At 50.3% G+C, this 17,266-nt stretch overlaps 1 protein-coding gene across 1 annotated transcript in view; it reads right to left on the bottom strand.

Annotated features, from left to right (window-relative positions):
- The window catches only part of LOC138751751 (kinesin-1 heavy chain), a 166,260-nt gene extending 150,412 nt beyond the window's left edge, over positions 1–15,848 (bottom strand). Inside the window, exon 1 of the mRNA XM_069914457.1 lies at positions 15,273–15,848. Coding sequence (XP_069770558.1) covers positions 15,273–15,398 — 126 coding nt within the window. The 5' untranslated portion in view covers positions 15,399–15,848. The remainder of the gene's footprint in view (positions 1–15,272) is intronic.
- Positions 15,849–17,266: the final 1,418 nt, after the last annotated feature.

Below are 17,266 nucleotides of genomic sequence, written 5' to 3'. Positions count from 1 at the left end.
GACACCACCCCCCCCCCCACCACCACTTGAATTTTATTTATTTTTGAATGGTGGTTTACATGTTTGCACTCTGATGCTGCCACAAAACAACAAATTTTGTGCCACATTCATAACAATAAATCCCCTCCTTTATTGTCAGCGCAGTTGGCATAGCGGTTAGCGCAACACCTTTACAGCGCCAGCGATTAGGACCGGAGTTTGAATCCCACTCTGTCTGTAAGGAGTTTATACGTTCTTCGTGTCTGCAGGGGATTTTCCCACTGTTTGAAATGTATCGAGTATATGGTAGGTTAATTGGGTGTAAATTGGGCAGCAAAGACTCATAGACCAAAATGGCCAGCTACCCATGCTGAATGTCTAAATTTAATACCTCATTTAAAAAAAAAATTCAAATTCAAATCCTTGAGCAGTCCTACCTTCACTCTAATCATTCTTCTGTTCTTTAGAACACCTTAATATTTCCTTAATTTTACTTGCCAAGGTCTTCAGTGCCCCCTTTTAGCTTACCCAAGTCCTTTCATCCTGGTTATCACACAATTCTCATGAACCCCTACCTGACCTTTACTTCCTGAACCTTGTGCATGCTTCCATCTTCCTCTTGATTAGCTGCCTCATTTCTTTTGTCAGCCATAGTTCCCTTATCCCACCATCCTTTCCTGTCTCAGTGGAACAAACCTATCCAGAACCCCATGCAAGCAGTCCCTAAACAACATCCATGTTACTTCTGTGCTTTTCCCCAAGAACATCTGTTCCCAATTACTGCCTAATCCCATTGTAATTAACCCATCCCCAAGGGGATTAGGGCTGAGTGACAGAATGCCAGAGCATTCCCTATCCTATACTAAACATAGTCACCGAAATGCTCCCCCACTGAGAGGTCTGTCATCTGACCAGGTTTATTACCAAGTACTAGATCCAGTATGGCCCATCCTCTAGCCAGCTTGTCCACACTGTATCAGGAATCCTCTTGGACACACCTGACAAATTCTGCCCCTCTATCCCTCTTGCAAAAGAAGGTGCTAGTTAATCTTTGGGAAGTTAAAGTTTCCCATAACAACATTATAATTATTTTTGTATTATTTCAAAATCTGTCTACTTATTTCCTTTAGGGGCATTTGGAGGCCTATAGACTACTCCCAATAGAGTGATTGCTCCCTTCCAGTTTCTGGCTTCCACCCACACTGACTCAGTAGACATTCCCTATGCAACATCCTCCCTTTCTGCAGCTGTAATTCTATCCTTGATGAGTAATGCTACCACCCTCTTTTTCCTCCCTTCCTATTTCTTTTGAAATGTCTAAACCCCAGTGTCTGCATCAGCCAATCCTATCCTTGTGTCAACCAAATCTCTGTATTGTCACAACATCGTAATTCCACATTCTGATCCATGCTCTGTTCATCTCCCTTATTCCTAATACTTAATGCATTGAAGTAAACACAATTCAATACTTCCTACTCGCTCCCTTTATGCTCCCTTCACAGCCTATTCTTCCTCAATCTCACTACACTGTGTAAGAACCAAAGGCTCGTTCCTTATCTATGATTTATCCGCAGGCATCGGCAATGTTCCAGGGTCTGTGGGCCTCTGCCCATGGATGCAGGTGCGCAGTTGGCTCAGCCCCAGTATGCAGATGCCATAGACTAGGTTGACGCATGTGTGCTTGGCTCGGCCCTGGCTGCAAATGGTTGGAGCCAGGGCCAGCGCATTCTTCTAGGAGCATATGCAGGAATTTGTGCATGTTGAAAAGTAGGCTTGTTAGCCCACCCACGCTGTCAGTTAGGTGGTCAGAGGGTGAGTTCGGCATTGATAATTTCTGTTGTCTGTTACGCAGACGTTAGATATTATGATTATTCGGTATTTCGCTGGAGCATTTCTTCTACAGTAGTTATTTTTGCTATGGATATTGAACGTTGATACAGACTTTAACCCTATTGTGTTTGTTAATAAAGGCTGTTTAAGAAAATTCATTTGGCCGATTCATTCAAGAAACACATCGCAGACAAACACCTCACATAGCCTCCAAGCAACTATTTTATTGATCAAGTCACTACATATTGCATCAATCCTTGCATCATCTGGTCTATTCTCTTCACTATCATTCTGGTTCCCATCCCCCTGCCAAACTAGTTTAAAACACTCATTCATAAAATGGATAACAGCATCTCCTCAATCAAACTATTGTTTCCCAGGATATGTACTCTGTCCCGCCTCTACAAATACAGTTCTACCTCCATCCTCAAACTTGCTGACAATACCACAATAGTAGGCGGAGAATCAAATAATGACAAGACTGGATACAGGAAAGAGATCAAAAATCTGGTTGCATAATGGCAAGCTAATGTCAATAAAACGAAGATTATCAATAACTTCAGGTGAGGGGTCAGAGTCCACATATGTCCACATTAATGGTGCTTGTCAAAGCAGCAGATAGCTTCAATTTCTGAAGAATAACTATCCCCAATGACCTGCCTAGGAAAAGCACATTGATGCCTTGGCCAAGAAAGCACATCAACACAGCTATTTTCTCACAACTAAATTCAGCATGTCCCCCTTGTCCTTCAACAACTTGCTACACACACAGCATGGTATTGGAGTTGTTCAGCTCAAGATCAGAAGCAACTACAGATGACTGTTAATGCAGCTCTAAACCACACAAATCCTTCCCCTCCATGGAGTCCAAATATATCTCCCACTGCCTTGGAAAGGCAGCCAACATATTGAAGGCCCCATCACAACCCAGACATACTCTCTCGTCTCTTCTCCCATTGGGGAGAAAGTTCAAGAGTGTGGGTTAAAGATTGTTTCTTCCTCACAGGCATCAGGCTCCCAAATGAACCTCGCTATCATACTGACCTTGCTTGGTACTAAATGATCTTCCTTTTCTTTGAAATCCTATACTCTGTAATTGTGCTTTTCACACAGCACAACACTGGGGTTCGGCCCTGGTGGGGACGGGTCAGTCACCGTACCCCACTGGGGTTCGGCCCTGGTGGGGACGGGTCAGTCACCGTACCCCACTGGGGTTCGGCCCTGGTGGGGACGGGTCAGTCACCGAACCCCACTGGGGTTCGGCCCTGGTGGGGACGGGTCTGTCACCGAACCCCACTGGGGTTCGGCCCTGGTGGGGACGGGTCTGTCACCGAACCCCACTGGGGTTCGGCCCTGGTGGGGACGGGTCTGTCACCGAACCCCACTGGGGTTCGGCCCTGGTGGGGACGGGTCTGTCACCGAACCCCACTGGGGTTCGGCCCTGGTGGGGACGGGTCTGTCACCGAACCCCACTGGGGTTCGGCCCTGGTGGGGACGGGTCTGTCACCGAACCCCACTGGGGTTCGGCCCTGGTGGGGACGGGTCTGTCACCGAACCCCACTGGGGTTCGGCCCTGGTGGGGACGGGTCTGTCACCGAACCCCACTGGGGTTCGGCCCTGGTGGGGACGGGTCTGTCACCGAACCCCACTGGGGTTCGGCCCTGGTGGGGACGGGTCTGTCACCGAACCCCACTGGGGTTCGGCCCTGGTGGGGACGGGTCTGTCACCGAACCCCACTGGGGTTCGGCCCTGGTGGGGACGGGTCTGTCACCGAACCCCACTGGGGTTCGGCCCTGGTGGGGACGGGTCTGTCACCGAACCCCACTGGGGTTCGGCCCTGGTGGGGACGGGTCTGTCACCGAACCCCACTGGGGTTCGGCCCTGGTGGGGACGGGTCTGTCACCGAACCCCACTGGGGTTCGGCCCTGGTGGGGACGGGTCTGTCACCGAACCCCACTGGGGTTCGGCCCTGGTGGGGACGGGTCTGTCACCGAACCCCACTGGGGTTCGGCCCTGGTGGGGACGGGTCTGTCACCGAACCCCACTGGGGTTCGGCCCTGGTGGGGACGGGTCTGTCACCGAACCCCACTGGGGTTCGGCCCTGGTGGGGACGGGTCTGTCACCGAACCCCACTGGGGTTCGGCCCTGGTGGGGACGGGTCTGTCACCGAACCCCACTGGGGTTCGGCCCTGGTGGGGACGGGTCTGTCACCGAACCCCACTGGGGTTCGGCCCTGGTGGGGACGGGTCTGTCACCGAACCCCACTGGGGTTCGGCCCTGGTGGGGACGGGTCTGTCACCGAACCCCACTGGGGTTCGGCCCTGGTGGGGACGGGTCTGTCACCGAACCCCACTGGGGTTCGGCCCTGGTGGGGACGGGTCTGTCACCGAACCCCACTGGGGTTCGGCCCTGGTGGGGACGGGTCTGTCACCGAACCCCACTGGGGTTCGGCCCTGGTGGGGACGGGTCTGTCACCGAACCCCACTGGGGTTCGGCCCTGGTGGGGACGGGTCTGTCACCGAACCCCACTGGGGTTCGGCCCTGGTGGGGACGGGTCTGTCACCGAACCCCACTGGGGTTCGGCCCTGGTGGGGACGGGTCTGTCACCGAACCCCACTGGGGTTCGGCCCTGGTGGGGACGGGTCTGTCACCGAACCCCACTGGGGTTCGGCCCTGGTGGGGACGGGTCTGTCACCGAACCCCACTGGGGTTCGGCCCTGGTGGGGACGGGTCTGTCACCGAACCCCACTGGGGTTCGGCCCTGGTGGGGACGGGTCTGTCACCGAACCCCACTGGGGTTCGGCCCTGGTGGGGACGGGTCTGTCACCGAACCCCACTGGGGTTCGGCCCTGGTGGGGACGGGTCTGTCACCGAACCCCACTGGGGTTCGGCCCTGGTGGGGACGGGTCTGTCACCGAACCCCACTGGGGTTCGGCCCTGGTGGGGACGGGTCTGTCACCGAACCCCACTGGGGTTCGGCCCTGGTGGGGACGGGTCTGTCACCGAACCCCACTGGGGTTCGGCCCTGGTGGGGACGGGTCTGTCACCGAACCCCACTGGGGTTCGGCCCTGGTGGGGACGGGTCTGTCACCGAACCCCACTGGGGTTCGGCCCTGGTGGGGACGGGTCTGTCACCGAACCCCACTGGGGTTCGGCCCTGGTGGGGACGGGTCTGTCACCGAACCCCACTGGGGTTCGGCCCTGGTGGGGACGGGTCTGTCACCGAACCCCACTGGGGTTCGGCCCTGGTGGGGACGGGTCTGTCACCGAACCCCACTGGGGTTCGGCCCTGGTGGGGACGGGTCTGTCACCGAACCCCACTGGGGTTCGGCCCTGGTGGGGACGGGTCTGTCACCGAACCCCACTGGGGTTCGGCCCTGGTGGGGACGGGTCTGTCACCGAACCCCACTGGGGTTCGGCCCTGGTGGGGACGGGTCTGTCACCGAACCCCACTGGGGTTCGGCCCTGGTGGGGACGGGTCTGTCACCGAACCCCACTGGGGTTCGGCCCTGGTGGGGACGGGTCTGTCACCGAACCCCACTGGGGTTCGGCCCTGGTGGGGACGGGTCTGTCACCGAACCCCACTGGGGTTCGGCCCTGGTGGGGACGGGTCTGTCACCGAACCCCACTGGGGTTCGGCCCTGGTGGGGACGGGTCTGTCACCGAACCCCACTGGGGTTCGGCCCTGGTGGGGACGGGTCTGTCACCGAACCCCACTGGGGTTCGGCCCTGGTGGGGACGGGTCTGTCACCGAACCCCACTGGGGTTCGGCCCTGGTGGGGACGGGTCTGTCACCGAACCCCACTGGGGTTCGGCCCTGGTGGGGACGGGTCTGTCACCGAACCCCACTGGGGTTCGGCCCTGGTGGGGACGGGTCTGTCACCGAACCCCACTGGGGTTCGGCCCTGGTGGGGACGGGTCTGTCACCGAACCCCACTGGGGTTCGGCCCTGGTGGGGACGGGTCTGTCACCGAACCCCACTGGGGTTCGGCCCTGGTGGGGACGGGTCTGTCACCGAACCCCACTGGGGTTCGGCCCTGGTGGGGACGGGTCTGTCACCGAACCCCACTGGGGTTCGGCCCTGGTGGGGACGGGTCTGTCACCGAACCCCACTGGGGTTCGGCCCTGGTGGGGACGGGTCTGTCACCGAACCCCACTGGGGTTCGGCCCTGGTGGGGACGGGTCTGTCACCGAACCCCACTGGGGTTCGGCCCTGGTGGGGACGGGTCTGTCACCGAACCCCACTGGGGTTCGGCCCTGGTGGGGACGGGTCTGTCACCGAACCCCACTGGGGTTCGGCCCTGGTGGGGACGGGTCTGTCACCGAACCCCACTGGGGGTCTGTCACCGAACCCCACTGGGGGTCTGTCACCGAACCCCACTGGGGGTCTGTCACCGAACCCCACTGGGGGTCTGTCACCGAACCCCACTGGGGGTCTGTCACCGAACCCCACTGGGGGTCTGTCACCGAACCCCACTGGGGGTCTGTCACCGAACCCCACTGGGGGTCTGTCACCGAACCCCACTGGGGGTCTGTCACCGAACCCCACTGGGGGTCTGTCACCGAACCCCACTGGGGGTCTGTCACCGAACCCCACTGGGGGTCTGTCACCGAACCCCACTGGGGGTCTGTCACCGAACCCCACTGGGGGTCTGTCACCGAACCCCACTGGGGGTCTGTCACCGAACCCCACTGGGGGTCTGTCACCGAACCCCACTGGGGGTCTGTCACCGAACCCCACTGGGGGTCTGTCACCGAACCCCACTGGGGGTCTGTCACCGAACCCCACTGGGGGTCTGTCACCGAACCCCACTGGGGGTCTGTCACCGAACCCCACTGGGGGTCTGTCACCGAACCCCACTGGGGGTCTGTCACCGAACCCCACTGGGGGTCTGTCACCGAACCCCACTGGGGGTCTGTCACCGAACCCCACTGGGGGTCTGTCACCGAACCCCACTGGGGGTCTGTCACCGAACCCCACTGGGGGTCTGTCACCGAACCCCACTGGGGGTCTGTCACCGAACCCCACTGGGGGTCTGTCACCGAACCCCACTGGGGGTCTGTCACCGAACCCCACTGGGGGTCTGTCACCGAACCCCACTGGGGGTCTGTCACCGAACCCCACTGGGGGTCTGTCACCGAACCCCACTGGGGGTCTGTCACCGAACCCCACTGGGGGTCTGTCACCGAACCCCACTGGGGGTCTGTCACCGAACCCCACTGGGGGTCTGTCACCGAACCCCACTGGGGGTCTGTCACCGAACCCCACTGGGGGTCTGTCACCGAACCCCACTGGGGGTCTGTCACCGAACCCCACTGGGGGTCTGTCACCGAACCCCACTGGGGGTCTGTCACCGAACCCCACTGGGGGTCTGTCACCGAACCCCACTGGGGGTCTGTCACCGAACCCCACTGGGGGTCTGTCACCGAACCCCACTGGGGGTCTGTCACCGAACCCCACTGGGGGTCTGTCACCGAACCCCACTGGGGGTCTGTCACCGAACCCCACTGGGGGTCTGTCACCGAACCCCACTGGGGGTCTGTCACCGAACCCCACTGGGGGTCTGTCACCGAACCCCACTGGGGGTCTGTCACCGAACCCCACTGGGGGTCTGTCACCGAACCCCACTGGGGGTCTGTCACCGAACCCCACTGGGGGTCTGTCACCGAACCCCACTGGGGGTCTGTCACCGAACCCCACTGGGGGTCTGTCACCGAACCCCACTGGGGGTCTGTCACCGAACCCCACTGGGGGTCTGTCACCGAACCCCACTGGGGGTCTGTCACCGAACCCCACTGGGGGTCTGTCACCGAACCCCACTGGGGGTCTGTCACCGAACCCCACTGGGGGTCTGTCACCGAACCCCACTGGGGGTCTGTCACCGAACCCCACTGGGGGTCTGTCACCGAACCCCACTGGGGGTCTGTCACCGAACCCCACTGGGGGTCTGTCACCGAACCCCACTGGGGGTCTGTCACCGAACCCCACTGGGGGTCTGTCACCGAACCCCACTGGGGGTCTGTCACCGAACCCCACTGGGGGTCTGTCACCGAACCCCACTGGGGGTCTGTCACCGAACCCCACTGGGGGTCTGTCACCGAACCCCACTGGGGGTCTGTCACCGAACCCCACTGGGGGTCTGTCACCGAACCCCACTGGGGGTCTGTCACCGAACCCCACTGGGGGTCTGTCACCGAACCCCACTGGGGGTCTGTCACCGAACCCCACTGGGGGTCTGTCACCGAACCCCACTGGGGGTCTGTCACCGAACCCCACTGGGGGTCTGTCACCGAACCCCACTGGGGGTCTGTCACCGAACCCCACTGGGGGTCTGTCACCGAACCCCACTGGGGGTCTGTCACCGAACCCCACTGGGGGTCTGTCACCGAACCCCACTGGGGGTCTGTCACCGAACCCCACTGGGGGTCTGTCACCGAACCCCACTGGGGGTCTGTCACCGAACCCCACTGGGGGTCTGTCACCGAACCCCACTGGGGGTCTGTCACCGAACCCCACTGGGGGTCTGTCACCGAACCCCACTGGGGGTCTGTCACCGAACCCCACTGGGGGTCTGTCACCGAACCCCACTGGGGGTCTGTCACCGAACCCCACTGGGGGTCTGTCACCGAACCCCACTGGGGGTCTGTCACCGAACCCCACTGGGGGTCTGTCACCGAACCCCACTGGGGGTCTGTCACCGAACCCCACTGGGGGTCTGTCACCGAACCCCACTGGGGGTCTGTCACCGAACCCCACTGGGGGTCTGTCACCGAACCCCACTGGGGGTCTGTCACCGAACCCCACTGGGGGTCTGTCACCGAACCCCACTGGGGGTCTGTCACCGAACCACACTGGGGTCTGTCACCGAACAACACTGGGGTACAGACCAGGTGGGAACTGTTAGATAACCTGTGAGATTGCTCACAGATGAATCGGTATTTGGTGACAAATAATCTTAAAAGGAGTTCCTGACTATTATGCAGTACTTTTCATTTATAAAGACAATTCACAAAAGTCCAAGCTTCAGTAAAATAAAATCTTTGAAAATATGAGTAAATATGAGTAAATATGAGTAATTCCAAAAAATAACAATTCACTACTTTTCATTCATGCCTATGAAAGTTTTTAATGGGGAAGCTATTGTAATTCCAACAGAAATGCAATTCATATGTGTCAAATACCTTCAGATATTTGGGAGAACAAAATGCAGTTGAAATTACCCAATGCTTCACAATGGTCATGATATAGGAAAGTGAAAAGAAACATGGCAAAGGAAAAAAATCAAAGCATTAAAATGCCATAGAGTGTCTCAGAACCTAGTGTAAACATTTTAAATACGAAACACTTGGTTTGCAAAGAATTTAAATTAAAATATGAATAACACAATTATAATAAGCAGTTACAACAAAAAAAACTAGGAAGTTTAGCTCAAATTTTAAAATTAAATCTTAAATTTTAATTTTTTAATTTAGACATACAGCACGGTAACCAGACCTTTCGGCCCACAAGCCTGTGTCACCCAATTGACTTACAACCCCAGCCAAGTATGTTTTGAAGGATGGGTGGAAACCAGAGCACTTGGAAAAAAACCAATACAGACATTGGGAGAACATACAAACTCCTTGCAGACAATGCTAGATTTGAACCCTGGTTACTGGTAATGTTATTTTCTCTTTGGCTTGGCTTCGCGGACGAAGATTTATGGAGGGGGTAAAATGTCCACGTCAGCTGCAGGCTCATTGGTGGCTGACAAGTCCGATGCGGGACAGGCAGACACGGTTGCAGCGGTTGCAGGGGAAAATTGGTTGGTTGGGGTTGGGTGTTGGGTTTTTCCTCCTTTGCCTTTTGTCAGTGAGGTGGGCTCTGCGGTCTTCTTCAAAGGAGGTTGCTGCCCGCCAAACTGTGAGGCGCCAAGATGCACGGTTTGAGGCGATATCAGCCCACTGGCGGTGGTCAATGTGGCAGGCACCAAGAGATTTCTTTAGACAGTCCTTGTACCTTTTCTTTGGTGCACCTCTGTCACAGTGGCCAGTGGAGAGCTCGCCATATAACACGATCTTGGGAAGGCGATGGTCCTCCATTCTGGAGACGTGACCCACCCAGCGCAGCTGGATCTTCAGCAGCGTGGACTCGATGCTGTCGACCTCTGCCATCTCAAGTACTTCGATGTTAGGGATGAAAGCGCTCCAATGAATGTTGAGGATGGAGCAGAGACAACGCTGGTGGAAGCGTTCTAGGAGCCGTAGGTGATGCCGGTAGAGGACCCATGATTCGGTGCCGAACAGGAGTGTGGGTATGACAACGGCTCTGTATACGCTTATCTTTGTGAGGTTTTTCAGTTGATTGTTTTTCCAGACTCTTTTGTGTAGTCTTCCAAAGGCGCTATTTGCCTTGGCGAGTCTGTTGTCTATCTCGTTGTCGATCCTTGCATCTGATGAAATGGTGCAGCCGAGATAGGTAAACCGGTTGACCGTTTTGAGTTTTGTGTGCCCGATGGAGATGTGGGGGGGCTGGTAGTCATGGTGGGGAGCTGGCTGATGGAGGACCTCAGTTTTCTTCAGGCTGACTTCCAGGCCAAACATTTTGGCAGTTTCCGCAAAACAGGACGTCAAGCGCTGAAGAGCTGGCTCTGAATGGGCAACTAAAGCGGCATCGTCTGCAAAGAGTAGTTCACGGACAAGTTTCTCTTGTGTCTTGGTGTGAGCTTGCAGGCGCCTCAAATTGAAGAGACTGCCATCCGTGCGGTACCGGATGTAAACAGCGTCTTCATTGTTGAGGTCTTTCATGGCTTGGTTCAGCATCATGCTGAAGAAGATTGAAAAGAGGGTTGGTGCGAGAACACAGCCTTGCTTCACGCCATTATTAATGGAGAAGGGTTCAGAGAGCTCATTGCTGTATCTGACCCGACCTTGTTGGTTTTCGTGCAGTTGGATAATCATGTTGAGGAAATTTGGGGGGCATCCGATGCGCTCTAGTATTTGCCAAAGCCCTTATAGTGTTAGGCTAACCATGCCACACTGTTAAGAGTTTTGTCCCAAGTGAGTGTATAATACATCTCTCCATTTAAAAAAAAAATCCCTGCAGCCAAGTTACTGAGTTGGAAAATGAGTTGAAGTTGCACTTGAAGCTGAAGGAACTTCTGGTTAGAGTGCCCCAGACCTTGATCATACTTCATAGCAGGGCATGTGAATGAGGATAACCTAAAGAGGGAAAATTTTGATCTATAGCAAAAGGTGGAATGCATTTGCCATTTTTGGGGAAAAAAGGATAAGGACAAGAGTCAACAAGAATGATAAACATGGAGTAGGAAAGGAGTGGAAACATGAGCAGGGAAGGAACAAATACAGTACAACTCCGATTATCCGAAATCCAAATCAGAAATCCTCATTTATCCGTAATTTTTTCAGAGCCAAACTGGCTTCACACAGGTTGAAATAAATTTACCCGATATGAAATTAGAATGATTATCCTCATTTCAGGTAACTCCCTCTCCTCTCCCTTTCTATTTCTTCTTTATCTTCCTCTATTGACTTTTCTCTCCAACTGTCCTCCAACTGCATGCCACTGTCCCCCAGCCACAAGCAGTCGGAAGAGTCCTTGTCCTGGCATCAAGGAGAGCAGCCTCCCAGGCAGTAGAGGGATCTTGGGCTCAGTGGCACTCCCTCCCCATCACACTGGATGCCGACTCCAAATCCTCCCTTCGGCTTACTTCCCCGATTTGAATGTGCGGTAGGCCTAGGGGAGGATTTGGTGTCAGGACTCCAGCGACCAGGGAGACAGAAGCCCATCAACTCACCAGTAAGTGTTCCACTGCCATGGGAAGCATCCCCAGGATCAATGGTAACGGTGGGTTTGTGTTGGGGAAATCGACAGTGGCTGGGTTCATCTCGGTCATCAGCGGCTGAGAGCATTTTTTTTAAAGTGAGAATTAAACATTATTTTAATGCTTTAAAAAGCCTTCTCTTGATGCTTATGCATTGATACAAGTGATTGCTGTTGCTTCTGCGCTGTTTTTTTTTAAATGACCAGTTCTCCCAAAACAAAATTTATCTGACATACGCCCGGTCCCGACCATTTCTGATAATCAGAGTTGCAGTGCATGTGGTAATTGAAAGAAATTACAAAATAGATGTATGCACCCTGCATGATCAGGATTGTGAATGCAATATAAATAATTCCTATCTTAGGGAAAGATATCTCAAGAAGGAATGAAAAACATTAAGAAAGGAGCACAAAGATATTTTTGAGGCCCACGCCATCACAAACAAACTAAAAAGGCAACAAAGTCTAGAGATTATTTTATTACTGGCGACAAAAATCAAAGAACTGGACATCAAGGGTTATAATTTTTGCATTGTTACATGAACTATGCAAATTGTTCTGAAATAAACAAATTAGGGGAGGTGACACTGGAAAGTTAGTATGGAAGAGATGGCTTCTACTTTGCAGGAAATTCCTATCAAAAGGAATGATCACCTGAATTGAAGCTAGATGCAAAGAGTAAAACAGTAGTTGAATCCTCTGACATCCAAAATAGAGAAATGGTTATGAATGAGGTCACCCAAGGAGGAAAGTGGTAGATTGTGATATATATGGAGAAGAAGAAACCTTGCCAGATTTATTGCTTTAGCATCACTAGTAAAAGGAAATTATGAAGGATAAGTAATTAACCCACCCAAGGAGGAAAGTGGTAGATTGTGATATATATGGAGAAGAAGAAACCTTGCCAGATTTATTGCTTTAGCATCACTAGTAAAAGGAAATTATGAAGGATAAGTAATTAACCCAGGAGAGAGAAGAGTATGCACCTGTAAAATGGAAGAAAGGAAGTGCTGAGCCAAAAACCATTCTTCCAGTACATGGAGTACGAACCACGTGAATCAATTAGAGTAAGAAAACAACTTGGAGAGTGTGGTATAATAGCCATTTCCAAGGCATGGCTTCAAAATAACCAGGATTATGAAGTAAATATTGCAAGTGATAAAGTTTGCAAGAAAAAAATAATAGAAATTAAAGAATAGCCTAAGCAGGCACAAAATGCAACTAATGTTAAGGCAGAATTAACACGAGGTAATCACGCTAGAATTCAGATAGAGATAAAGATTTATAGTTCTTACAGGAATTGTGTACAGGATCCTATTGTACAGCTGCGAAGAGATAGAATGCATAATTTTAAAATAACAATGGCTTTTTTTTAAATGAAAGGAGGGTCAGGGAGGAGGAGAGGTTAATTTTCATATCATTGTACAGTAGAAAATTGTTCATATCTGCAGTAGCAGGTCTCTGAACATACACGGAACTATTTTCTCAAGCATTACATCCAAGTCCAAACAATGAAAGCCAAGATTCTGTAATATAATGTTATGATTTAGTGCACTGTAATATCTAACACATGTAAAATAGCCAACATATCAAGGTACGTACAAGACTTGCAGTGAGATAGTCTCTTGACAGTAAATTTGCAAGATCATAGAACAGAAACAATTACTGCAATGCAAGACCTAAATCCACATTCAAGGAGCAAGAGCTCTAACTACCAAAAGTTTAAAAACATTATGAAAAGGGACAACACACATTTAGAGAGATGCGATTTTAAAACAAAATTGAAACATACAATATTATAAAACAGAGGTAAACAGTACAAATTCTAATGAAATAATAAACATATTGAAATCCACAGCTCTATTGAAAATCTCAACCAAATCATAATCAACTCCCATCACCCAAGTCACAATCTCTTCCGTTACTTTTGTGTTAAGGTACAGAAACTGATTTATATCTATGTTGAAGAACAGTTCCCTTCAACCGCACCCCCCCCCCCCCACCACCACCAAAGGCATTTAAATCTCCCCTTGTTACACGAATCATGACTGCTCCAACACCACAAAGATCTTGTCTCCACTATTGCAAACAGTAATGCCACATTTTTTCTTGCACTATGGTAACTGTGAATATTTATTAGCTACCTTTTGTATTTATTACCAGTACCTCTTTTTAATGTAACGTATACTACTGAAGGAGCTGATTAACCACAACAAGTAAGAATTTTGCAGCATATATTGTACAATTTATATGACAAAATACTCATTGTCATATTAGATAGAAGTTATGCTGCAGCTTTAGGCCATGTAAAAATGGAATGTAGTATCACGAACAATTTTGGGTATAACATAGAAAAATGTATATTTATCAGAAGGAGACTATTCCTCCACTGTTAAATTATGCTAATGGCTCATGGTGATCAAAATTTAAATAGTGATTTTACTAAACTTCAGAAATACCATTGTTTCTCCATACTGGGAACCTAGCTTTGGAGGCATTGTCTAAGAACTGGTGCCAAGTCTTGATATGAAGGTATTAAGAGGACGGTAGAAATTTGGTAACCCTCTTCTACAAACTCAGTTGAACAAGAGTCCAATTATCAATTTTCAATCTGAAATTGCAAAGCAAAAACTAAAGGACCTAGGGTATTAGACTATCATCCATAGCATTTCACACCAAAAAAAAAAATACTTCAGAGATAAATAACTTATTCCTATCCTTCTTGGACTTTATAAACCTTGGTATCAATTTGATCAGTCCCCTTGCACTGGAACATGGAACTTTTTTAAATATTTGTTATGATTTATGGCTTAAAGAAAAGCAATCTTGACATTAAAATATTTTCAGATGTGGGGAGAGCAACTTTCAAAAGAAACTGATGAGATCGAATGGAAAATACCAAAAGGATCCACTTAAAAAGGATAATGTAAATGAAATTGCAGTCACAGACCAAAGATGGATTTGAGGGAATATCAGAGAGAAAGTGGAATCATAAATATTCAGTACACCAGTTAAAATACTTCCCAAAAACTTCCTTCGTAGCCAAAATCAACTTTCAGTCAAAACCAGTATAATATTCAAGCTACAAAATCTCGACTAATGCCCATTCAAATTCACAAAGTTTGCCTCTTAGAGAAGTCTCATTCATTTTTTTTTAATGGACAGCTTTCACAAGGGACAGCTTAGGTTTATTCCAACCCCTTCTCACGAAAAAAAGATTGACACCAGTGTCAACTTCAAGTCCAACCTCGTCGCCCGAGCCCAAAGATTTTCTTGGTGCTCTTTTGTAAAAAGTTTGAAACATCCACGCTCAATTTAATGTAATTCGCAACTCCAAAATAAAACGACAAGTGAGAAACAAACTGTAAAAATTTTAAAAAAAACAGCAAACCAGTTGCAGACTTGGGAGAAGTTTTCCTTAAATAAAAACAGGCGCACTTCGAGTCGACGCCTTGACACATGAATGCCCTGGGTTTTCTAACTCCAACCCACTTTCGGTCTCCGGCTGCCACGGATTTTGGTCACAGATTCACTCACGGATCAAACTTAAGTCGTTATTTTAAACGCACAAAATATTCGACATAATTACTTCACAGAACAAGGTGACAGCACAAGAGCCGGGGGGGGGGAATCAACTCACCCCAACCGCCACGGTTTCATCCCCTTGAAATTTGCAGACACATTTATCACCGCGTTGGATTTCCGACTCATTCAGCGGCCTGAAACGGCACATCACTTTTATACTGCACTCTGCCGGATCCGCCATTGTCCCTTTTTATTGTATGGGAGGGAATTTCAAACCATACAAAATATGTCAACTTTTTCCCCCCCACCGTCACTTCTTTCCCCCTTCTTCTTGTCAGCTGATCGTTCTCTCCCAACTGTGCAAAAGCAGGCCCCGTTGCTGGCGGCCAGTTTCTCGAGATTTCTCCTTTCCCTTCTCGCCTTCCACTTCACTTCACTTCCGATCCAACATGGCCGCCATTAAACCGGCGAACTCCCGTTTCCCAGCCGTCGCCTCACTTTCAGTCAGTGCGGAGGCGGGTCACAAAGGGGCTTGACGTCACCCCACAGGTCGCCTTCTCGTGCGACCGCGCATGCTCCAGGCATCCCCATTTCAGTGCGCATGAGCGCTGGAACCGTCTCGCAGGTCGGTGGTGCAATTGAGGACGAGGGAGCTGGAAGAAGGGAGAGCGGGGAAATACACGTGTCATTTTTTTAAATACTTGTCTGAAGAGAATTTTCTTTTTCGCAAATAGACGAGTCTATTTGACTGATTGTTAATCGATTAGAAAGTGGAAGGAGGAATATGCATGTCTCCTTCGTTCAGCGTCACGCCCATTGTCCATGTGAGGAAGATAACGGTGACGTCATCCGCATAGCAAATCTCGCAAGATCTGCTGTGATTTCATTGCCCAGGATCTCAATCACCTGACCAATTATAGCCCTGCAAGTACAAACTAGTACTTTACCAATGTTGTGTATTGGAAAATTAAACTTAGTTCCCTTAAATTGTTAGCATTTTCTGTTAAAGATGGAAAGCTAATAAAATGTAATCACCAGTTTAGTTGATAATAAATAATACTGCCAACTGAGATTGGGCATATTATTAGTTTGGTTAAGTCATAATGTAGCTAAATAATTAAATTTTCTTTCTTCAGAGCAGAGAATGCTGGAAATATTGAACAGTTCTGTCAGAGAGGAACAGAGTTGACAGTACAGATCAATGCTCACCTCAAGTAGATATTAGGGCAAGTGCTAGGTTAGATTAGAAGTAGTTGTTTGGGTGTGAATCCACATCTGATCTATGGGAAATATGTGAGTTTTGATGAAGGGTTCCATCCTAAAATGTTGACAATTCTTTTTCTTCCACTGATGGTGCTTGACTTTCAGCAGATTATTCTTTCTTCCAGATTCCACCATGTGCATGTCCGATAGGTGGGAGTCTTTTGAAGGCTAGCAGGTTAGAGTTCAGCATTTGTAGGAGTGTGAAAGTGAAATATGGCAGGGTTCAGGAACCTTGGATGACGAGAAATAATGTGTTTAGTAAAAAGGAAAAAAAATGTAGGTTTAGGAAGCTGAAATCTGACAATGCCCCTAAAGAACATAAAGTAGGAAATAATTAAAGGGACTGTGGCAAGTGGATTAATGAGCTTCACAAGGTATTTTATGTGTATATATGAAACAAGGGGTTAACTAGTGAAAGTATAGGTCCACACTTGGACAAATTGAATTTATACCAGGAGCCAGGGAAAATGGGTGAGGTATGAAATGATTACATTGGTATTCACCAAGGAGAAGGATATTACTGATAGTGGAATCAATATGGGGTATATCAGTATTCTTGGGCATGTCAATATCAAGGAGGAAGGGTGTCTTGAAAAATATTAACTAGCTAAGTCTTCAGTTCCTGATGTAGTCTATTGCAGGATATTGAGGAAGGCAAGGGTGGAGATTGCAGTGACATTGACCAAGATATAGGTATCCTCTTTGGTGTGGGTGATGTCCCGGAATACTGGAGTACAGTCATTGTACTCCTTTGTTTAAGAAGGGAACTTAGGACCTGTACCATCAGGATAGTTTGCATGAACTGGAGGGGTACTAATATCCTTGTGGAAAGGTTTGCTATTTCTG

This window comes from Narcine bancroftii, chromosome 1 (genome assembly GCF_036971445.1).
Source record: "Narcine bancroftii isolate sNarBan1 chromosome 1, sNarBan1.hap1, whole genome shotgun sequence".
NCBI classification, from domain to species: Eukaryota; Metazoa; Chordata; class Chondrichthyes; order Torpediniformes; family Narcinidae; genus Narcine; species Narcine bancroftii.
The sequence above is the reverse complement of the archived record's forward strand: the minus strand, read 5'-3'. Positions and strand labels throughout refer to the sequence as shown.